We start from the raw sequence: 23,698 nt of genomic DNA on the forward strand, positions 1-23,698 counted from the left end.
GAGACCATGTTGTCCAGGAGCCCAGGATCAGCCTGGGCAACGTGGCAAAACCCTGTCTCTACAAAAAGTACAAACATTAGCCGGGTGCAGTGGCGTGCACCTGTAGTCTCAGCAACTTGGGAGGCTGAGGCAGGAGGATCACGGAGCCTGGGAGATCGAGTCTGTGGTGAGCTGTGATCATACCAGTGCACTCCAGCCTGGGCACAGAGTAAGACCAGTCTCAAAAAAAAATCGTATTTGTCTCATTATTATAAGTGAAGGTTAATTTATGAGCTGTTTGTTTTTCCTGTCTTTTGTCCACTTTTCTTTCTCTCCCTCACTCCCTCCGTCCGTCTGTCTGCCTTTCTTTCTCTGTCTTTCTTTTTTTCTTTCTCTCTCTCTTTTTCTCTCTTTTTTTTCTTTCTTTCTCTCTTTCTTTTCTGACAAAGTTTCCGTCACTCAGGCTAGAGTGCAGTGTCATGATCACAGCTCACTGCAACCTCCGCCTCCCAGGTTCAAGCAATTCTCCTGCCTCAGCCATCTGAGTAGCTGGGACTATAGGCGCCTGCCACCATGCCTGGCTACTTTTTGTAATTTTGGTAGAGACAGGGTTTCACCATATTGGCCAGGCTGGTCTTGAACTCCTGACCTCATGACATGCCCACCTTGGCCTCCCAAAGTGCTGGGATTACAGGCATGAGCCACGGTGCCTGGCCTTTTGTCTGTTTTTCTGTTGGAATGTTTATCCATGGCAGGCAAATGAATCCTTTGTGATATGTGTTGACATGTTTCCCAGGTTATCATTCATCTCTGACTACTTATTGGAGGTTTTGCCTTGCAAAAATGTCTTTTTAGCATCATGTATCTTCTCTTTTGTTGTGCTGTTGTCGGGCTAGGACAGACCTTGTACCATCCTGAGGTTGTGAGTGCCCCTCGGGGTCGCCTTTGCTACGTTAATGCTTTCCTTGTTCTGCATTCAAATCTTTGGTCTAATTTGATTTTATTTTGGGAAGGTGTAAGGTACGGAGCCAGCCTTTTTCTTTTTCTTTTTCTTTGACAGAGTTTTGCTCTTGTTGCCCAGACTGGAGTGCAATGGCGTGATCTCAGCCCACGGCAACTTCTGCCACCTGGGTTCAAGCGATTCTCCTGCCTCAGCCTCCCGAGTAGCTGGGATTACAGGCAAGCGCCACCACACCCAGCTAATTTTGTATTTTCAGTAGAGACGGGGTTTCTCCATGTTGGTCACGCTGGTCTTGAACTCCCAACCTCAGATGATCTGTCCGCCTCGGCTTCCCAAAATGTTGGGATTACAGGCGTGAGCCACTGTGCCCGGCCTCCTTATCTTTTTTTAGGTAGCTTCCTAGATGTCCCAACATGATTGGTGAGATGGTTTATCTTATGCATCTGACTGTGACTGGATCTGAGTCTTTCTGTACCTTCTCATGGCTCCGCGCTGTTCATGCGCCATTAGCGTCCTTTTAGCATGGCTGCCTCCCCACCGCCTTCGCGGCAGGGCGGGCCTCCCCTTGTCAGTCTTGCTTTTCAGGATTTTCCTGGCTATTTGGTTTGTTTATTTTTCCCTGTAAACGTTAGATCCAGATTGTCTTAGTTCTTCTAAAATCTGTTGTTTTTCTTTTTAGGGGAATTACATTCAATTTGCAGATTTTCAGAGAGGATCAGTTCTCCCTCTCTCTGTATAAATTGTGATAAAATACACATAACACAAATGTACCACGTTAACCACTTCTGAGCATGTCATTAAGCACATTCACTCTGTTCTGCAACCGTGACCACCTGCACCTCCAGAACGTTCCATCTTCCCCAGCTGGAACTCCACACTCAACAAGCACTGCCTCTCCAGAGCCTCTCCCCACCCCCCAACACCCCCCAGTCCACACTCTGTCTCTGTGCATTTTGACTCCCCCAGGGACTGCACATAAGTGGAATCTCACAGTGGCTGGCCATTTATGACTCCCTCATTTCACAAAGCATAATGTCCTCTAGGTTCACCCAGGTTCTGGCAAGTGTCAGGATTTCCATCCTTTTCAGGGCTGAGTAATATTCCATTGTGTAGGTGGACTGCATGTTGCTATTCGTTCTTCCGTTGATGGACACTTGTGTTGCTTCTACCTTTTGGCTGTTAGGAAGAATGCCGCGGCGAGCATGGGTGCGCAGATACCGCTTCAAGACCTTGCTTTTAGTTCTTTCAGGAGACCCAGCAGTGGGATTGCCGGATCATATGGTAGTTCTGTTTTTAGTATTTTGCAGAGCGTCCATCCCGTGCTCCGCGGCAGCTGCGCCACTTTACACTCCCTCCAACAGCGCACAAGCTTCCAGCTTCTCCCCGTCCTCGCCAGCACTTGTTTTCTGAGTTTTTGATCATGCTGTCCTCGTGGGTGTGGAGTGGTCTCTCCCTGTGGTTTGGTGCGCATTTCCCTGGTGGCGGCTGGTGCTGAGCCTCTGCACGTGGGCTCCTTGGCTCTTCGGACGGACGCATGGGTTGCTTCTTCCTTTTGCTGGGTGAATGCACTGCTGGGAACACGGGTGTGCAAGTGCACATTTGAGGCCCTGCTTTCTGTTCTTTGGATGTATACGCAGACGTGGGCTTGCTGGGTCATATGGTAGTTCTGTTTTTCATTTTTTGAGGAGCTGTCACAGTTTTCCATGGCCCCTATGGAAAAGCTGTGGTTTACCCTCCCTGGCTGGGGGTGCTGGGACCAGGCCAGAGCATTTGCCTGAGAATACAGCGAGTCCAAAGCTCTGCTGCTGACCCTGCCTCTCTCCGACGGCCTGGTGCCCCTGGTCCCCCAGCCCAGCCCCGTCGGTGGGCAGGAGCAGTGAAGCCTGGGGTCCCATGCTCCACCTGTGATGGATGTGATATCCCTTCCTGAGCCACAATTTCCTCATGCCTTTAAAAAGCGGGGGTCATGGCCAGGCGCAGTGGCACATGCCTCTAATCCCAGCGCTTTGGGAGGCCGAGGTGGGAGGATCATGACGAGGTCAAGAGATCGAGACTATCCTGGCCAGCATAGTGAAACCCTGTCTCTACTAAAAATACAAAAATTAGCCAGGCGTGGTGGGACACGCCTGTAATCCCAGCTACTCCGGAAGCTGAGACAGGAGAATCACTTGAACACAGGAGGCAGAGGTTGCAGTGGGCCAAGACCGCGCCACTGCACTGCAGACTGGTGACAGAGCGAGATTCCATCTCAAAAGAAAGGAGGGGGTTCCTAATAATAGAAGCCAATAGTTATGGGTTCTTAGTACCTGCCAGGCTGGAGACAGGTGTAGGGAAGCCAGGAACCCAGCCCCCACAGGCTGGTGTGTAGGGACTGAGCGAGGTGTGGCCGGGAGTCATCGAGCAGGTACTGTCCCTTATGAAGCGTGGCTATGGCCACCATTAACATGGGGGTGTCAGAGGATTCGCCCGACGCTCCCTGCTCTTGCTGTCCCTGGATGAATCCAGACATGCCAGCTTGGCTCCATCTCTGCTGCCCGCAGCAGTCCCAGCCACCGCCCTCTCTCTGCCTGGCAGTGGTTTCCTAACTGGTATTTCCACTTCGGGCCTCTTCCAGCCATTGGCTAGGATGCTCCACGCTGTGCTCAGAATGGGACCAGATGCCCTAGCACAGCTTCGTCTGCTCCCACCTGTTCTTTTGTTCCTGGACATGCAATACTGCAGCTCTAAGATGTCCTACCTGCCCGTGTTCTTGTTCCCTAGTCCCTACCTGACGGCGAGCTGGCCCTTGGCAAGCCTGATCAGCCTGCAGCTGCAGTGGAAATAAGTGCTTCGCTGTTTTCCATCAGGGCCGCCCTCGCTCCCAGGCCTGTCAGGAGACTCTTCTGTAAGACTGGACTATCAGAGCACCCCAGCTGGCAGGTGTTACCTGGGCCACAGGTGTGAAGTGGACCTGGGGGTTTTTTATCTTGCTTTTAAAATATTTTGGGTTGGGTGTGGTGGCTCACATCTGTAATCCCAGCACTTTGGGAGGCTGAGGCAGGCGGATAACCCGAAGTCAGGAGTTCAAGACCAGCCTGGCCAACATGGCAAAACCATGTTGTATTTTTTAGTCTCTACTAAAAATACAAAGATTAGCTGGGTGTGGTGGCAGGTGCCTGTAATCCCAGCTGCTTGGGAGGTGGAGGCAGGAGAATCACTTCACCTGGGTGGTGGAGTTTGTAGTAAGCTGAGATTGCGCCACTGCATTATAGCCTGGGCAACAAGAGCGAAACTCCACCTCAAAAAAATATATATATATATTTTTTTCTTGGCCAGCTGTGATGGCTTATGCTTGTAATCCCGGCACTTTGGGAGGCTGAGGTGGAAGGATGGCTTGAAATCAGGAGTTTGAGACCAGCCTGAGCAACATAGTGAAACCCCATCTCTACTAAAGTTTTTTGAAAAATTAGCTGGGCAGTGGCAGTGCCTGTGGTCCCAGCTACTCTGGTGGCTAAGTTGGGAGGATCATTGAGCCAGGAATTGGAGGCCGCGGTGAGCTGTGATGGTGCCACTGCACTTCATTCTGGGTGAAAGAGTAAGACCCTGTCTCAAAAAAACAAAACAACAAAACACACAAAAGAGCCCAAAACATTTTTCTTATTTCTTGGGCCTTGGGTTTGGCGGCCAAGGAATACGCAGCAGACCGCTGAGTGGCCTTCATTCCTGTCTGGGCCGGCTGGGCCTGGGGCGGTCCCCTTGCCCGCCAAGCAGGAACCTGAGTCCACCTTCTGACCATGAGCTTCTTTCAACACAGAGGGTGCTTGGGGCCAGCTGCGTATCCCAGGGCTTGGTCCATGTGGGAGAGTCTCCGTAGGCCTGGCAGAGCCCTTTGACCTCAGCTGGGCCACATTTAAAAAACAAATTGACAGAAGGGAAGGTCGTGGTTTGGAGGTGCACAAAGGCCTCTTTCAAGAGAGGAGCTGTTTAAGGCCACACGGGTTTCCTTCAGCACTAGATTTGCCCAGGGACCAGGAACTTCTTTAACATCACCTGACTCAGCCATTCATTTGCTGCCAGTTCTTTGGTGCCAGGCTGTGTGCTGGGCCCCAGGGACACGGTGCGCTGATGATCAGGCCCACGTGCACACCAGATCCTGCACTGTGGAGTGGGAATGCTTTGGGGATGGGAACAGCTGAGCAGGGCCTGCAGAGCACCCCCGCCCCAGGACCAGGGCACCCCAGGCAGGAGGCGGTGCTTGGGGCTGGCTCCTGGCTTCACGAAGTCTCCTTCTCTGTGTTGTCCTTTGTCACTGGACGGTAAGGGGCACCTCTCTGAAACCTGAGGGGTGACCCGGCTGCTGTTATGTGTGGACGGGCTACGCTGGTGGCTGTCCCGAGTCAGTTCACCTCCCAGCACCCCTGAGTGTGACGCCCTCCTTGCTGGCTCCTCTGCCTTGGGTGGGACCTGGGATGGTGGAGAGAAGTCCCCTGGCTACTGCCCAGGTGGGACAAGAGGGTGGCTGGTGGCACGTGGGATCCTTCACCAAACTGCTTCTGCCCCCAGGAGCTTGGAGACTCTCCAGGCTGCCCCAGCCTGGCCAGGAACCACATCTTGTTCCTCAGCCCTTTCCTCAAAAGGACTGGATGGTGGCAAGGCCCACGCATGAATGTGTGATGCGTGGGCCACCGAAAGGAGCACCCACATGCCTGGCGAGGGCTGCGGGCCTTCCGGTCTGCCCTGCCCCTGATGTGGGGCTCCTGTGAGCGTTCTCGTTCTGCTAGGCATCTGTGGACCCTGGACAGGGATGGTCAGCTACAGCTCATGGGCCAACCCTGCCCGCCACCACCTGTTTCTGCCTGTTTTGTAAATGATGTCTGGTTTGCACACCGCCATGCCCGTTTGCAGCGTCGGGGTGTTGCAGAGGCCCGAGCTGGGCTGAAGGTGCTCACTGCCCGGCCTCGAGGATGCGTCTGCTGAGCCCCACCTCGGAGCCACTCCCTGTGCCTTCCCGCTGCCACAGCCTTTGAGGCCGAAACATTTCTGGGGAACAGCCTGCTTTCAGACAGCTTTCAGCTTGCAGGAAACTGGGCAAGGGCAGTGGCAGGAAGGCAGGGTGAATCCATGGAATCCAGAAGGGGCTTCCCTGCAGCCACATCACTGGCCAGATATTCCCAAGCCCTGTTTGCTAAGCGTGATGGAGAGTGCTGGAGAAATAATGTTTCCGCTAGAAATGCCTCCCTCCGCGCGCTTCCCGTCACCTCGTTTATTTGCTTCTACAACACAGCGGCTTTTGCTTGCCTACCTGCGCCTAAACGTAGGTTTTCTTGCCAGCTTTGTTTTGTTTAAATAAACTTCTGTGCAGGCCGGGTGTGGTGGCTCACGCCTGTAATCCCAGCACTTTGGGTGGGGGAGGCGGGCGGATCGCTTGAGGTCAGGGGTTTGAGACCAGCTTGGCTAACACGGTGAAACCCTGTCTCTACTAAACATACAAAAAAATTAGCCGGGTATGGTGGTAGACGCCTGTAGTTCCAGCTACTCGGGAGGCTGAGGCAGGAGAATCACTTGAACCCAGGTGGCAGAGGTTACAGTGAGCCAAGATCATGTCATGGCACTCCAGCCTGGGCAACAAGAGGAAACTCCATCTCAAAAAATAAATAAAAAATAAACATCTGTGCAGTCACTCTGCCAGGGTCCCCATTCAGACTTCTAGGCAGAGGGGCCTGTGAGCTGTCATACAGGGTGATGGGTGCATTAATAGAGGCATATGTTGGGGAGGGTTGGGTGACTGGTGCTGAGCTGCTTCTGGGGCTATCCTGGGGTTCAAGCAAGCTCAGGTGGTGGAGTCCAGCAGAGTCAATTCATGTTCTTGTTGTACCATTTCTCTCTCACCCTGCCTCCCTGAACCTCAGTTTACCCATCTGTCAGTTGGTTTAACAAAAGCTCCTTCCTTTCAGTGTTGTGTCTAGGCAGATTGAGACCTGGCAGGGGAGATGCACATGGTGGGGACTTGTCTCTCCCGTCCTTTCATCCTGCTTTGTGCCCTCTGAGACAGGCTCATTGGGCAGGGGCTGCCCTTCTGAGATGTGGGTCGAACTGTTGGTGGCATTATTTTTACTTATTTATTTTTAGAGACAGCGTCTTGATCTGTTGCCCAGGCTGGAGTACAGTGGTGTGATCATGGCTCATTGCAGCCTTGAACTCCTGGGCTCAAGCAATCCTCCTGCCTCAGCCTTCTGAGTAGCTGGGACCACAGGCGCACACCACCATGCCCGGCAAATTTATCTTTTATTTTTTGTAGAGGCAGGGTCTTGCTGTATTATCCAGGCGGGTTTTGAACTCCTGAGCTCAAGTGATTCTCCTGCATTGGACTCCCAGAGGTCTGGGGTTTCGGGTGTGAACCACTGAGGCTGGCTGATGGGCCTGTGGTTATTGTCATTGTCACTGTTACTGTGGTTTCCTGATCACGGATGCTTTGCTGTAGACCCAGATTTGGATGATGTCCTTGGCCTATGGGAGGAAGGCCCTCTTTCCTTGGTGTCAGGAGATTTGTGGTGCTGAGCAGGCTCGGGTACACGGGGGGCCTGGGGGAACTGAGGGCATGGCGCTGGGTCTTGAGAACGGACCCTGTGTGGCAGGTGCTGCCAGCCCTCGTCCGCCTGGGGCTTCCTCTCAAGGACCAAGATGGTGCAAGCCTGGACTGAGGCCTAGGTCACCTGGAAACGGGCTTCTGAGCTCACACCTGTGCCCAGGTGCCCCTGCTGCCTCCACCTAAAGACCTGGAGACTGAGGGTTAGGACTGGGCTTGACCTGGGCAGCCTGACGCAGGGAACCTTACTCTCAGCCTGTGCGGCTGGCGCAGGGATCGGATCAGAGGGGGTGGGCCTGGTTTGCCCACAGCTGGGGCAAGGGTAAGCTGTGGTGGCCAGCGGGCAGCCGGACGCTGCTGTGCCCTCCCTGACGTGGTCTCCTGCCTCCTGGGCCCCCAGGCTGATCCCCTGTTTGTGTTCTGGGTGCTATGGTCCTCTCCTGCCCACAGCCCCTGCTCACCCACAGGCCCTTCCTGCCCTGCCTGTGGACCCTGAGCTTGGGTCCCTGCCCAGGAGCTCACAGTGACTGGGGATCCTGGGATGGTCTCAGAACCTTTTACCCTGGCTCCCCACATCTGCCAGACAGTGCCGCCTCCCCGGCGCCCATGGCCACGCAGCGGTGAGAGCAGCGTTTGTGAAAGACTTATTGGGAGAATGGGGCCGTGTATTTGTTGTTACTGCTGCTGGCTGGGCAGGTTGCTGAGTCCTTCCGGCACTGTGTCATGGCGTCCTCTAACAGCCCTGAGCAGGGGCCCCTGTCTGAGGTCATGCGGCTGTGGCCAGCCAGGGTCTGGCGTCCGGCTGCCGCAACCCACTGCATGCCTGTAGTCCAGACGATCTGGTGGACGGCGGGCAAGCCCACCCTCGAGGCTCTCCAGGCCCCCAGTACTCAGGGCAACTGGAGCAGATGTGGGTCAGCCCCGCCCACTGCTGGAGGCACAGAGGGCTAGGATGCAGCTCCCAGCGCCACACAGGCGAGTGTGCCCGCTGTCCCCAAGCTCCTGTCGCTGTGCCGTATGGTGGTTGTGGGTCCCCAGGCAGGTGATGCAATTGAAGGTAGACTAGGGTGACTTTGGCTGGGTGGTGGGTTTCCTAATGGCTGGGAAGGTCATCTGGGACGATGTGGCTTGGGCAGCATCCTGGAGGTCAGGGAGGGGTTGCCATGGCCAAGGGCAGGGTGCCAGGATGGGGCTAGAGGTCAGGCTGCTGGCCCTGAGTCAGAGATGGGCCCACCTCACCCTGAGGCGTCAGTGCTGCCTTAGACACCATAGACACCACCTCCTACCCTGGAGGCCGCCTGCCCAGCTTGCCGCTTCCTGCTTCCCAGGCTCTTTAACCCCTTGGGGCCTCTCAGGAACTCTCCTTTTGCATTTAGGCCTCACCTTCTATTTCACACATCTGTCCCAAGCCTGCTGGGAGGGAGGTGGATGAGGGGAGGCTGCTTCGGTCATGGAGCCCTGCTCCCTCATGGCTGTCTCGCGGGTGAGGGGAGGCTGCTGCGGGTCTCAGAGCCCCGCTCCCTTGTGGCCGTCACGCTGGCCGCAGCTACCCGAGAGGAGGGATCTGGAGGCGGCTCACACGGGTTCCCAGGAGCTGACTGCTGGGTTTTCAGGAATTTTGGAGTTGGCCATTAATAAAAATGAAAGTACGTAAACTTACAGTTAGATAAATTATGTTGGGAGCAAAGGCAGTGAATCCTCCAACCCCATCGCTCCTGAATTATTTGACCGCATTTTACTATTGTGTGTGCTGCTGAGGTTCCGGGGGCCCGCCGCGCACGTGGCGGAAACGCTGTGGGGTGGTGGTGGCTGGCAGGGTGCGCTCACCAAGGGCGGGCCGCGGCTGCCAGGCAGGGCCTCAGTCCTCCTTGTGTTGCTAGTCTAGACTCATGACAGTGATGAGGAAAGTTAACTTGCAGATTAGGCCAAGAATTGCGCGATGTCTGTCGCCGTTGATCATGAGTGGCCCAAAGCCTCGTGAAGAGACTCCACCATTGGAAAACAGCTACCTCGTTCAGCACGGACACCCTCCCTTCCACCTTTGTTGTGGTTTGCAAACGGAAACAGAAACACCAGCCAGCGTCCCTGCCGTGCTCCCTGGCGGTGGCTGTGGGCCAACCGTGGAGACAAGATCTGAGCGCACATTCATGAAAGCATTCCGTGAGAGTCGCTGGCTGTCCGGAATTTACATGAAGGAGTAGTGCATATTTCATGGTGGTTTGCAGATACGTGCCGCGGGTAGTAAGCGTGGGACATGGGGCTGTGTGTGTAGCTTCCCGTGTTGGGCCCTTCGCCGTTAACCAGCTCCTTCCTCTCCAGGCCTGGGCAGGATCCCGGCACACAGAGGAGGAAGCAGAGGCTCACGCAGGCCCCTCCCAGTCCTCCCGGTCTTCCTGTCTCCTGAGCCACCCTGGCGAGGGGCCCCAGAGCGGGCAGTACCCTGTGCTGGCATTAGCACCCCAGGGTGGGCTTAGCCCTTGGCCCGCTCCCTGGCCCCCTGGGTGGCTTTCCTGTCACAGTGCACAAGCCTTAGCTCCCCACATGGGGTTCCAGCCTGACCCTCGTAGGACTCAAGCCTGAAGATGCTTTGCCAAGGGAAGGAATTTGAGCTTCTTTCTGGAGAAACATCCCAGATCACTGATGCCTTGGAGTTCAAGTTTATGTGTATTTGGGGACGCAGTGCTTTGGCAGGGCCCAAGGCAGAGTCCATGGGTGTCCCTTTCTCTTGAGGCCTCTGGGAGAAGAAAGAAAGCTCAGCTGGGTGGCTGGGGGCCCAGGCTGACGGGGACCCCCCAGCCGCGGTGTCTGGGCTGCTTCTGTACGTCGCTCCCACACTGAGCGGGTGCTTGTCACTGCTCACCACGTGCCAAGCTCTGCATAGGGAGACCTGGGCACCTGCAGCCCAAGCCCACCTGAGCATCTCCAGCAGAGCTGAGCCCCCGGAGGCTGAGCCAGACACAGCCCCTGCCCTCGGGGAGCACCAGGCTAACCAAGCAGGCTGGGGGCACAGGCGCTAAGCAAAGGAGCTGCCAGGACATTCCAAAGACCCCCACATCAAACCAACAGGGTGGTGGAGTGAAGCGGCAGTGCCTGGGGAATGGGGCAAATGAGAGATGTTCCAGGGTCAGACGTGCTGGGCGCTGCAAGGACCCTGCAGCAGTTGGAGAGTTCCTAAGGGGCTCAGCAGAGCTGCAGCCAAGCCTAGGGGAGCCGGAGCTGATGGGGTGTTGGGTGAGCAGCCGTGTTTACCCAGGTGCACGGGAAGCCCCTGGAGAGCTTCGGCAGGGGCGCTTCGGGGGCTGATTTCCCCTTTGAAGACCTCGCCATGCTTGCTGTGTGGAGAAGGTTCTGGAGGCCCGAGGCTGTATGGACTGGGCTGGGTGGTGGGAGTGGGGGACAGATGCGCAGCCCTGTCTGGAGGCGGGTGGCCGGCGTTCACTGTACGTTGGCAGTGGGGTGAGGAACAAGAGGACCAAGGAATCAGGGTTTTGCCCAGGCAGCTGGTGGACATGGTGCCATCCAACCAGAGTGCCCCTTGAGACCCAACGTGTGCCAGGCGTGGCATAGTTGAGATGCTGGTGAGGTGTCCAGCTGGGAGCCCGCAGGGAGGCTGGGTTTGGGGGGCAGGGCCGAGAGCAGCCAAACACCCAGATACGGACATCAGCATATGAGGCCCCCTCTCTGTGCCCAGCGGACAGGACTGAGGCCTGAATCCAGGGAGAGCATGAAGCTCCTGGACAGGCCTTGAGTTTGGGGCAGCGCACATGTCATCAGGCCGACGTCTGGAGCCTGATGCTGGAAGACCAGTGGCCAAGGCCGGGCAGGGGCCGGAAGGGCGAGATGTGGAGAGGGGCCCAGGGAGCTTGTGTGTGCTTGGGCCCTTGGGCTCTCTTTGCATCAGGAGCTAGGAGGTGCGAGCCTGTGGCTGCAAGCATGGGGACATTGGGGTGGGTTTGTTTTGTTCTTAGAGACAGGTTCTGGCTCTCACACAGGCTGGAGTGCAGTGGTTTACCGCAGCCTCCAACTCCCAGGTTCGGGCGACCCTCCCTCCTCAGCCTTCTGAGCAACTGGGTGGTACTATAGGCAGGTGCCACCATGCTGGCTAATGGTTTTTTTTTTTTTTTCATTTTTCTTTTTTTGAGACAGCGTCTTGCTCTTTCTCCAGGCTGGAGTGCAGTGGCACAATCTCGGCTCACTGCACCCTCCGTATCCCGGATTCAAGCAATTCCCCTGCCTCAGCCTCCTGAGTAGCTGGGACTACAGGCACCTGCCACCACGCCCAGCTAATTTTTTGTATTTTTAGTAGAGTCGGGATTTCACCATGGCCAGGATGGTCTTGATCTCCTGACCTCAGGATCCGCCCGCCTCGGCCTCCCAAAGTGCTAGGATTACAGGCATGAGCCACTGCGCCTGGCCTAATGTTTTTATTTCATTTTCTGTAGAGATGGGGTCTCACTGTGTTGCCCACCGCAGCCTGTCAAAGTGCTGGGATTACAGGCATGAGCTCCGGTGCCTGGCTGGGGCATCGGTGGAACCAGGCCTCCTTTGCTGGCCCTCCGGTTACTCTGCAAAGCCTTGGAGTCCACCAGCTGCCCCATCCTCATGTCCTCTCCAGGTGCCCATGTTGGCTGTCCAGCTGCTGGTCCAACCTCCATCCCAGGCCTTTCTGATGGTGAGGTTTTGGGTCCACCTTTCCTAGAGGACTGAGACTTGGCAGAGGGCCAGGCAGGGGCTGGGGCCCACTGCAGTGGGCGTGGGGGAGGCGTGTGTGTTTTGCTCCACATCTGCGAGTCCCCCAGGGCCACTGCTTAGGAGGGCTGGCTGCCGTGGGAACTCGGACACTGCTTATCCCGGGATCAGCGGGAGAGCCTCCAGATAATAAGGGGATGAAGGGCGCGCGGCAGCCTGGCCCTGGTGTGGAGGTCAGCTGTGATCCAGGGACCCAGACTGGGAGAGGAGCTTCGGCTGGGGAGATGGTGTGAAGGAGGCACAGCCCAGGGCCAGCGCCAGAGACCAGGAACCACTTTTTTTTTTTTTTTTTTTAAATCTTGGGCTGGGGAAGGGGAAATAAAGTCCTCTGCGGTTTCTGAGTCCAAGGTTCCCCAGACACTGTTGCCTTTGTGTGACCAGAATTGATTCAGCGGTTTCCAGAGCAGCGTGCTTTTGTGTTCCAGGGCCGGCTGGCCCAATTCCGTCCTGCCTGCAGAGAGGACCTGGAGCCTGGCCGGGTGCCACCCTGAGCCTGGGGGAGCCTGGACAGCCGCGGTGAGCCCTGCTCCTGCTCTGGTGCCCAGGACCAGCGTCCTCCAGGCTCCGGGTCAGCAGCGCCCCCCTCTCTGTGGCTGTTGGTGTTGGGTGGCTCGGAGGCTGTGGTTCCTGGGTCCTCACAGCACACCCTGGCTCTGGGCCAGGGTCTGGAGGAGCCACAGTGAAGGAGTGTTTCTGGGTGTATCTGAGACAGATGGAGGTATGGGGCAGGAGGCAGGGGGCAGGGGGATGTGGCAGGTCCTATCTGAGCAGAAGCCGCAGCCTTGGGAAAAGCTGCTACCCTCTGGGGCAGTGGTCCCAGGTGCCACGTGCTCTTCCGCAGCCATCTCGATTCTGAAGGCAGGCTTCCTCCCAAGGCCGGGTACAGGCCAGCCCCGCTGGTCCAGCACCTGCACAGCGCAGGGGAAGGGCGGAGGCCTCCTGAGAACGTGGCCTCATTGGGGGGCCGGCAAGAGAAGGAGTCTCTCAGGAAGCCCCTCAGAACCTGACAGGGGGAAGGTAGGGAGGCAATCTGAGGGCCCTGGGCTGCCGGCGGTGGGCCTGCAGGTGCGGCGGGGGGGCCGGCCCTGGGGAGAGCGCCGGGCTACAGGCTGAGGAGCTGGGCTCCCTCCAGGGACCGTGGCGGGGGATCGGCAGCTGGAAGTAGGGAGGGCACGGGCCGTCCGTCCAGTGAGGGATGCAAGGTTGCTGCACCCAGGACAGAAGGTGCAGGTGAGACTTGGGCTGACAACGTCAGGAGCCCCCGGTCTGACATGAGGTGCAGCCCTGGAGTGAAGGTCAGTGTGTAGACGGGCCCTGGTTTCTGCATCTGTCAGTCGGGGATGTGCTGGGTAACCGTGTCCTCCCCCAAAATTCATGTCCACTGGTACCTGTGGACCCCACCTTACTTGGAAACAGCTCTCTGCTGATGTCATTGAGGTGAAGTCGTCCTGGTGGAGTGGAGCACAGTCAGCGCAGGGCAGGGGCTGCCCATGTGGCTGTGGAGGGCCCCACCCCGGCGCACACACAGGCTGGAAGCGTGGCCCGGCCCATCCCTGGTGGTGTGTGGTGACATGGAGTTTGGTTCTTAACTGACTGAAGCTTGAAAAGTCTGTTTTTGAGGAGCCCGGGGAGGTGGGTGAGGAGGGTGGCGGGGCCAGTGGGGCTGAGAGCAAGGTCCTCTAGGACCCTGATGTATGGGTGCTGTTTCCAAGACATGTCCTGAGCCACCTGGCAGGAGGACCCTGGGTTTGAGGCGGACGCTGTGGTGGGGCGCGCGCTGCATTCTGATGGTGACGGGCGGGACACTCAGTGCCTTTGTTCCTCTCCCAGTGCGGCCTCATTTGCTTGCCTGAGCTGATGGGGAAGGCAGCTCCGGCCTTGGAATTAGAGCCTCCCAGACAAGGGGACCGTCCTCTGCCCAGAGCTCTGCAGGCAGCCAGGAGCCCCTTGTGTGTCCGAGCGTGGCCCCTGCTTTCCTTGGGTGGAGGCCAGCCCGGTGCCCTACCCAGGGCCTGCGGGCCTCAGCGCCCGGCTCGTCCCCTCTGCCTCCCTCTCAGGAGGACTTGCTGCAATTTTGGAGAATGGAAGGAAGTAGGTTTTCCATTGCTACACCTCCCAATCCAGTTCATCCTTACTTTTTAAACATTAAGAAGGAGTAGAAGAGGTGGTGACGGGCTTGGGGAGGGGATGGGCATTTCTGTTCAGTGAGCAGAGTTTCGGTTAGACAAGATAAGCCCAGTGGCAGTGTGACGGGTGTGACTTATGCCGCAGAGCTGCCCACTGAAAACGGGTGCAGTTGGTAAGATTATGTTGTGTGTTTTACCATAAATAAAACATCGTGTGGGGAAAGAAGTAACAGGCAGGGATTTTGGGACATTTGGAGAGAGAATTGTTAATGACCGCCGTAAGCCAATGCTCCCGACGCCTGGCCCCAGAGCGCCAAGCCTCTTCACACGCCTGTGTGCCGTAACGGTGGCCACAAGGTCAGGGTCCTATGTGGGTCCACCAGAGTGTTCCAGGACCCCCTGGCCTGCTGGTCTTGATGGGTGGTGTGTGACGTGCGTCCCCCTGCCGGGCCTCCACTTCTCAAGCTTGGTCCTGGGGTCCCGGTGTTGAGGTGCAGAGTCGCCAGCCCTGGGGGTATTGTGTGCACGGTCCCGCCGCATTCCGCAGCCCTGGTTAGCTTGAGTTTCCTTTCCCGTGAACTTGAAGGTTTTCGCATGTTAGGAGGTGGTCTTGTCATTTTTCCTAATACAGTCAAGCTGTCTTTCTTTTTTTCTGTTGGAGTCTCACTCTGTCAAGCAGGCTGGAGTGCAGTGGTGCAGTCTCAGCTCACTGCAACCTCTGCCTTCCAGGTTCAAGTGATTCTCCTGCCTCACCCTCCTGAGTAGCTGGGATTACAGGCACCCTCCACCACGCCCAGCTAATTTTTGTATTTTTAGCAGAGAAGGGGTTTCGCCATGTTGACCAGGCTGGTCTCGAACTCCTGACCTCAAGTGATCCACTCGCCTCTGCCTCCCAACGTGCTGGCATTACAGGTGTGAGCCACCAGCCCGGCCTAGTCAAGCTGTCTTGTAACGCAGATATTAGCATTGCTACCTATTTTTTTGTTGTTTTATGGCACATTTTGAAAATTTTCACTTTTTTAACATATGAGAGCTTTTTACTTTTGCCTGGTTGCCTGTTAGACTTTTTTTTACTTTGTAGCTTTCTTTTTCAGTCTCTTAATAGAGACTACCATCTTCTCCTCTCCAGGGGTTTGATAGCTGCTCAGTTCTGTTTTCTTTTGCTTTGTGTGTTTTAAGTTTACTGAACCTTTAGTCCCTCTGCCATTTGTAGCTCCTGTACGGGAAATTTCCAATCGGTGGGCTTGTGCCCCCAGCCTACGAGCAGCGGTGGCTACCTCCTCATCACCCACAGCCCCTCCTGGGGTTCTCCCAGCTTCCAGGGGATGCTGGGCATCAGGACAGCTCCCTGCAGAGCCTGTATCCTGTGGGTTTTGCAGCGGGGCCAGCATCAGGAATACTCCAGCCCATCCCAGGAGGGCCTCCCCGCCCCTCACCTGCTGGGAGCCTCCGAGGCTCTGTGGCTCAGAGTGGGTTCTGGTGCATTCTGCGTCTTTCCGACTTCTTGCCACGAACTGTGATGCCAAGGAGAAAGAGGAGGCTGGGAAGGCAGGGCAGGCATGCTGGGGCTGGGTCTGACCTTGCTCTGAGTGCTTCCCTGCCATGCTGCCTGCCCCAAGCAGGGAGTTCTGGAAGTTCCCCCACCGGGGATCCCTCCTCATCCCTCCCTTCTTGCGCCTGACCCAGTCGCTCTGTCTTCTTGAATTCCCAGGATACCTTTGCCTTACTGGTATTGTTCCCTTTTCAGAGGCAAAAACTTCAGCTCTGAAAGCTGGGCAGTGGCAGGACAGGCTTTCAGCCCAGGTGTGCGCAGAGCAGTCCTCCCACGGGGACCCAGGCGTCTTGCACAAGTCGGGGACAGGGGCTTTTGGGAGAGGCATCCAGGCCGTGGAGCTGGTGATGGGGCTGGGGCTGGGGTGGCCTCTCCCCGCCTGGCTGGCCCCTCCTGTGGGCCACTGATCCTGGCCCCCAGGATTTGGGGGGTGCCTTGGTGTTGCTGGCCCAGTTGGGGCAGAGATGTGGGGAGCAGGCACCCCTTGGCGCATCCATCCTTAGGCACGAGGGTGTGTGTGAATCACGCGTGTCCGTGCAGCACACAGAGACTTGTACCTCAGTGTGACCAGGCCTCTGTGCTGATCGGAGGAGGAGGCACAGCCAGCCCTGGGTCCCTGACCCTGCTGTCTCTGGGAGGTGTGAGATCTGACGTGTCTCAGAGTACCAGCCTGGCTGCATGGCGAGCAGGAACACGCTTTAGGCAGAGGGAGCAGCGTGGGCGGAGTCCTGGGAGCCAGGGCCAGATGGAGCGGGCAGGACACGAGTCAAGGTCCCCTAGGTCCAGGAGAGAATCAATCGAGGCATCCCCAGTGCATGCATCTGGTGGCTTCCAGGCATGGCTGCCATTCTGGTGGAGTGCTTGGCCGTCACGTTGACCATGTTCTTGATGGTTTGTTAGGCAACTTTTCAGCCTGGCTGGCCCTCCTTCCTTCTTCCAGAGCAGGGTTCCTTCCTTGAGCCTGCACACTACCTCGCTGAGCAGGGCTGAGAACGTTGGCTTCCTTCTGCTGGGAGCCGGGGGTCCTGCCTGGTGGGAGGCGAGGACGCAGCTCAGTGCTGACCAGGCTGGGCTGGGTGGGGTGGCCGAGGGCCCCACCTGGTGGTGCAGGGCGGTGGTCTGTGGGTCGGGGTTTTTCCGTGCCCTGCGCTTGGGAGCTGGGTCGTGGGGTTGGGGGTGCGTGTGGGAGGGAGAGTGACAAGCGGGCGAGTGACCGTGCCCCCTCTCTTGCAGGGACCCCGAGCATCATGTTAGGGTGAAGCAGAGGAGCTCAGTGCTGAACATGCTAAGGAGGTTGGACAAAATCAGGTTCAGAGGTCACAAGAGAGATGACTTCCTTGATCTAGCGGAGTCTCCAAACGCCTCGGACACCGAATGCAGCGATGAAATCCCCCTGAAGGTACCGCGGACCTCGCCCCGGGACAGCGAGGAGCTGAGGGACCCTGTGAGTACCTGTCCTCGTCCCCTGGTGTGGGCCGGGGTGTCGTCTCCGTCCTCTGTGGCCGGGCCGAGCGTGGACTCATGGACAGATTCATGTCCTGCCTGTGCTGGTCAGAGACAGACTGGGCCTGACTCCGTCTCACGTGACCCCCGACCCCTGCAGACCTCATGGGGCTGGGATGCTGCCAGGCTGAGCCTCCTCTGTTCCAAGGGCTGATCAGTGGCTGGATTGGTTTTCTTCATTGGCTTTTCTGGGTAGGCGGCAGACGTTTCACACACATGTGATGCGGAAGCCTTGGCCTGGCCTGGGAACGTTGACAGGCAGATATGGCAGGGCAGACACCGTTTGGAAGCGGCTGCTGCTGGCTTGTCTTCTGGCTGAGCCAGGGAGCACGTCCCCGCCCGCAAAGCTGGCTGAGCCCAGGCTGGGCCCTTCTCAGCCATGCGGAGTCAGGGCTGCGTCTGTGGCAGCTGGGGGGACAGCAAATGCCCACGGAGCACCTCAGCTAGGCCCTGGGGCCTGGGTGGGAGCCAGGCGGGGGTGGGGCCTTCCTTCCGGAAACTTGCATTTGGTGGGGGTGCAGGTTGGGGCGTGGTGAGGTGGGATTGGCTCCCTGTGGCCCCTCCTCTGGCCGCTGTGGCCTCTGGCTCCTGTCCAGTGTGCACACACCACGTTTGGTGTCCGGTGGTTTCCTCTCCCAGCCCCGAGCCAGGTCTTCTTCCTGGGTATGGGCTGGGAGCACCAGCCTCCCCTGGCCCCTCCCGTTACTAGTGCTTTATAACAGGATGGTGACTGTGCATTGCTCTTGGCAGGAATTAATAATTTATTGCCACCTGGCTTCCTGGGGCATCGCTATAGAGTGGGGGGTGCCCAGCCTGCCGGGATCGGCCATCCCCAGGCGAAGGCTGATTCATCCCCCAGCTGCTGGCCTGGGGTGTCTGCCCTCAAGCAGGTCGTGTGGTAGAGCGGCAGGGGCCTGCCCTGCAGAGCTGGAGAGCTGTGTCTCATCTGCCTCTGGCTGGGGCTGGCATGGAGGGCGTGGGTCACGGTTCTCCGAGGGTGGTGTTTGTGCTGAGCATATGGTGGTTGTCTTGGGAACAGAAATCTCCCCCCCAACACACACATGGTTCCAAGCTCAACAAGGAGGGGTGGGTGAGGGGATCCCACACAAAGGCCAGAGCAGGGCTGTGTCCCGGCTCCCTCTCTGCCGTCCGTCTGCCCTGCCCCAGGTACCGACTAGGTAGAGGCCTTCCCGCTTGGGTGTGTGCGTGGCGTCTGAGGGGTGGGTGGGGCTGGCATGGGAGGAGTGGGTGGTGCAGAGGGTCTGTAGGGCCCGGCCTCCAGGGCTTATACCCAGCTGTTTACCAGCCCTGAGGCCTTGGCAGGCCACGTGGTCCAGCAGTACCCGCCGTGGCGTTTCGGTGCAGATCACAGACGCTGTCATGGAGGAGTTCGGGAACTGGTACCTGGTGCCGCCCCTCCCTGGGATGGTCCACGACCAGCCTGGCCTGCAGGAGGTGGTCTCGGCATGGAGCCAGTGGCGCAGTGGGACTGGGCTGCTAGAAGGTTCTGACAGTGAGCAGCGCTGGGGCCTTGTGCTGTGTGGCAGATGGAAGGCGAGGCTTGGGAGGGAGGTGACTCTGTGGTGGCGATGTGCCTCCAGGACTAGGCCTGGCTTCTGCGCCCATCAGGGGGACGTCAGTCCAGCCCTGGACTCCTGTTGAGAGGAGGGATTAGGGGAGCTCATGGATGTTTATTCTGGGACTTTGATTTGGTGTACTGTTTGGATGGCTTTGCTTGCAAGGCTGTTAGAGAGGAGAGCCTTTCCCCTGGGGTGCTGTGGTCCCCGACGTGGCTGCCGAGTGAGCTAGAAGGCTGGAGTGAGGGGCAGGTGCAGAGTTGCAGGTATTGGTCTGGTTGGAGCAGCCGGAGACACAGCTGCAGGATGGTGGGGTCTTCACCTGGGGAAGAACATCTGGATGTGGGGGCATCAGGAACCCCTGCAGGGGAGGGCAGTGTCAGAGCTGGCAGCTCCAGGCTGGTTGTCTAATGAGTAGGCTGGAGAACGTGGCTCCTGGGAGTGTCAGAGGATATGGTGCTGGTGGGATTGCTGGGGTCACAGGAGAGGCCGGGATCTGGACCAGCTCTGCTGGGCAGGTAGTGGTCCACAAGGCACAAGGGGGCTTGAGGGGGCGTGTTGAGTTGGGAGGGGGCCCCTTGGTCTGCTGTCAAGGAGGGGCAAATGCTACAGAGGTCAGGGCAAGGTCAGCCTGTGGACTGGGGCCTCCTTTCCTCGAGGCTGTGAGGGGCTGCAGGGGAAGACACCGCAGGGACTCAGACATCCGGAATCCCAGGAGATTCCCAGCGTGGGCAAGCAGGGCCGCGCCCAGGGCACAGCGCTAAACGCAGTCGGGCACTGACCACACAGACCAAACCAAGCCCTTTAGCTGTTTAACCTGGACCTGAGCCTCACTGCCTCAGCTTTAAGGGGGACGGCAGTCTCGTCGACCCCCAGGCCTGCTGTAAGGATTAAATGAGATAATAAGTGAAACGTGTGGCTGGCATCTGGCTTGTGGCTGGCTCGCAGGGAGTTGCCATTACTCATGACCGTGAATACTGATCCGCTAAACCCTCCTCCTGGTTCCAGGGCCCTTTTGTGAAGCCTCATTCCTGTAGCATGTAGATGCTGCTCCAGCCAGGCTCACGCGGCCCCCAGGGCGGGAGAGGGGGAGTGTGCAGGACTGCCCTGCCCTGCCCCTTCTGAGCCCCTGTCATCACCCTTTGTTAGCTGTGCAGCCTCCCAGAAACATCCTGAAATCTGGGCTCAGGCACAGAGGCCTTGAGGGTTGGTTTTATTTCTATTTTATTTCATTTTTTTGAGATGGAGTCTCACTCTGTCACGCAGGCTGGAGTGCAGTGGCGTGGTCTCAGCTCCCTGCAACCTCCGCCTTCCAGGTTCAAGGGATTCTCCTGCCTCAGCCTCCTGAATAGCTGGGATTACAGGCGTGGGCCACCACACCCGGCTAATTTTTAAAATATTTCTGGTAGGGACAGGGTTTCACTATATTGGCCAGGCTGGTCTCGAACTCCTGACCTCATGATCTGCCACTGGCAGACTCTGGCGCAGGTCCCAGGCACGTTCTCATTCTGTCTGAAACACGTCAGGGTCTGTGTCTGAAAGGCGAGGACTGGAGCTCAGCAGCCCAGATGTGTAGGGGTTCCGGCCGCAGGCTCTGCAGGGCATCCTCCGGGCTGCATGTGGCGCACCCAGGCCCCTGCCTACCCTGGTGGACCTTTTCCAGGCTGGCTGTGTCAGAGCCACCTTCACGGAGACGTTTAGCCCCGGGGTCTGTCCTGGGGCCCCAGCTGAGGTCCTAGGCAGGTGGTACCTGCATCGTGAGTTTCTGGGGTCAGCATGGAGCCCCAGGCCAAGGTCCGCTGCTGTGTCACTGGAGCGCACGTGGGGTTGTGTGACCTGCTTTGGACTCTTGGAGCTTCTGTCCTCCTGGACGGGTGCTTGTGGGATCCCAGCTCCCAGCACCTGGCTCCGCTGGCCTCCCTCCCAGAACAGGCGGCCCATCAGGGGGATGCTCCTCATCTGTCAGTGCCGGGACGGACCCCAAGCAGCACCCACGGGCCCTTCCAGTGGGCAGGACAGATGGAATCACCCTGCCTCCACCCACCCCCCGCCCCCAGAACTCGTGCCCCAGCAGCCAGAGTAGCTGCAAGTGTGGGAGGTCGGGCACCCAGAGCGGGGCAGCCACAGCCAGCCCAGAAGCCTCTGGTTTCCGAAGCCGGCGCCTTCTTCCTGGGCTGTGGCTACAGCGTGGGTGATTCACGTCCAAGGAGCCATTGCCGTGCTGCTCCACGTGGTCTCGTCCAAGCCGCACATGCGTTACCTCGCCCTGGAGGAGGAGGTCTGGGGACCCAGGTGGAGAAGTCGGGTCCCTGCCATCCTGTGCTGGGGCACTCACTCATGTGCTGTCCCTCACCAGGTCCCTCGCAGGATGCATCGTGGAGGGTGACTGTGTGGTGTGCAGTGTGGGGCCCAGGCAGGCTTGGCTGTGCCAGGCACGGCTTCTGCTTTCTGTCCCGTCAGCAGGATGTGGAGCGGCTGCCTGTGCCCAGCCCCTGAGCTCCAGGCATCAGGCAGCGGTGGCCTGTAACCTGAGCCCATCCTGGCTCGCTGGGGTGGTGAGCGGGGGTTTTCGTGAAGCAGACAGAGGAGGCCCCTGTTTGTAGTTTGCTTACCACAGTTCCGCAGACCCTTCTGCCCGTGGGCCAGTCTCTCCGACCTACTCAGCCTGGCCCGTGGAGGCGCCCCCAGGCTCTGCTCAGGTGGGAGGGCTGGTTCTGGCACGGCCAGCCGGACACATGGGGCCAGCACAGTTCCGGGGTTTTCTTCCCTCTGCAGCCCGAGATCAGGAGCACAACCATCAAGAGACAGCGCCACTCATCCAGTTTTAATTCTTAAGATATTTCTTAGAGTCAGCCTTTCAGGGCCTCTGAGGATATCCATATTGTCTGAGATATCCCTGCCCCCAACAGAGGAGGCTGGGTGGGCAGACGCAGGTCTTATGCTGGGGGCACCATCACCCCATCTGACTGTTGTGTGTCCAGAGGCTGCAGCTGCTGCTCCCTTTCAGATGCCACCTCTGCCATCCTGGGGACCCTGGGCACATCTGGGGGAACCAAGTGGTGGAGACCCAGGGTGCCACAGGTGGCCCCTCTGAGCTGTTGGTATTTTTCTTCTAGGCTGGTCCAGGGACCCTCATCATGGCCACAGGAGTCCAGGACTTTAACCGGACAGAGTATGATCGACTGAATGAGATCAAAGGTCACCTGGAAATTGCCTTATTGGAAAAACACTTCTTACGTGAGTACCAGAAAGCGCTTGGAGGGGTGGGACAAGGTGGGGCGGGTGGCTGAGGTGGGCGATGTTGTCTTGCCCAGGAGCCAGGACTGATGGACACCCATGCTGGCTGGACATGAGCCCTGGGCAGCTGTGGCTCCGGCGTGGCTCGTCCTGGCAAGGCCTCTGCCTCTGCATTTGAGCCTCCATTGCGGCTCTGCTAAGCCAGCACTCAAGACTGCTCCAGAGAGCTGGGGATGTGGGGGCCCTTTCCTGGTGGGGTAAAGGAGAGTCTCAGTGGAAAAGGAGTGAACTGTTCCAAGAAAATTGTAATGATTTTAGGAAATGTGTCCCTTCCATTCCCAATGGGTGGCTCAGACATTTTCAGAGCTTTTGGAAGGACTCTGAAATCTTAGTTTGTTCTGGTTGGTTTGTGTGTCCAGAAGGGAGATGGGACCGTGGGCTCTCACATCCACGGGCCTTGGACAGGGCTTTGGGCTCTGCAGTAAGAATGGCAGAGATTTTTAACAGGATCTTAACAGGAGGGCTCGCTGGCTCGGCCCCACATGGTTTAGCGCTCCTGAGCCTCCCTCCCCACCCGTGTCCTCCCTGTTGTACAGATGTGGAAACTGAGGCACAGAGGGTTCAGTGAAGTCACCCTCCTGTGAGATGACATCTAAATAGTAAGGGGTCACTTACCAGTAAGACAGCACCAGGCAGATGAGTCCCAAAGTTCATGCCAGTGACCCTGCTGCGTGTGGTTTTCAGAGCCGACACAGCTGGTGGAATTTGTGTTATGGGAAAAAGATAAATTAGGGGAAAAAAGCTTCACTGCTGTACGTCCAGAGCCAGTCACTTCTGAACTACACGGAGCCCCTAGTCATGACGGGCAGGGCCTTAGGAGCGGGGCGGGCAGGTTACTCCCTTCCGGGTGTCCTGCCCAGGTGGGGTGTCTTCGACGCTCTGGACCAGACGGCCGGTGCCTTTGCTGGAAAGGCTGTCACCTTGGTGTCCTGTCCCTGGTTACCAGTGCTGTCATGTCTGTGCACTCACCTGATGCTCGAGGGTCCAAGGCCAGTCAGCGTGGGCTTGTGGGTTCTCCTGGCATCAGGCCAGAGCACGGTAGTGAGCCTGTGTGTGTATGGCACTGGACTGTGTGTGTGCTGCATAGTTAACTGTGTGCTCATGTTTGTGTGGCCATGGGTAACGGTGTGTGTGTGTGAGTACAGTGGTGGTGAACTCTGTATATGCATGTGTGTGAGTAGTTGACCATGGTAGTAAACTGTGTGTGTGTGTGCAGTGGTAGTTAACCCTGTGTGTGTGTGTGTGCAGTGGTAGTTAACCCTGTGTGTGTGTGTGTGCAGTGGTAGTTAACCCAGTGTGCGTGTGCAGCGGTAGTTAACCCTGTGTGTGTGCGTGTGCAGCGGTAGTTAACCCTGTGTGTGTGCGTGTGCAGCGGTAGTTAACCCTGTG

The 23,698-nt window shown here is 57.7% G+C and overlaps 1 protein-coding gene across 2 annotated transcripts in view; it reads left to right on the top strand.

Annotated features, from left to right (window-relative positions):
* Nucleotides 1–23,698, top strand: part of GRAMD4 (GRAM domain containing 4) — an 86,256-nt gene that overhangs the window by 22,380 nt on the left and 40,178 nt on the right. For both annotated transcript variants that reach the window (XM_017529440.2, XM_017529441.2), the window contains exons 2-3: nt 17,166–17,376; nt 22,129–22,249. In XM_017529440.2, coding sequence (XP_017384929.1) covers nt 17,166–17,376; nt 22,129–22,249 — 332 coding nt within the window. The remainder of the gene's footprint in view (nt 1–17,165; nt 17,377–22,128; nt 22,250–23,698) is intronic.

This window comes from Cebus imitator, unplaced genomic scaffold (assembly GCF_001604975.1).
Source record: "Cebus imitator isolate Cc_AM_T3 unplaced genomic scaffold, Cebus_imitator-1.0 Scaffold59, whole genome shotgun sequence".
In the NCBI taxonomy this organism is placed as follows: Eukaryota; Metazoa; Chordata; class Mammalia; order Primates; family Cebidae; genus Cebus; species Cebus imitator.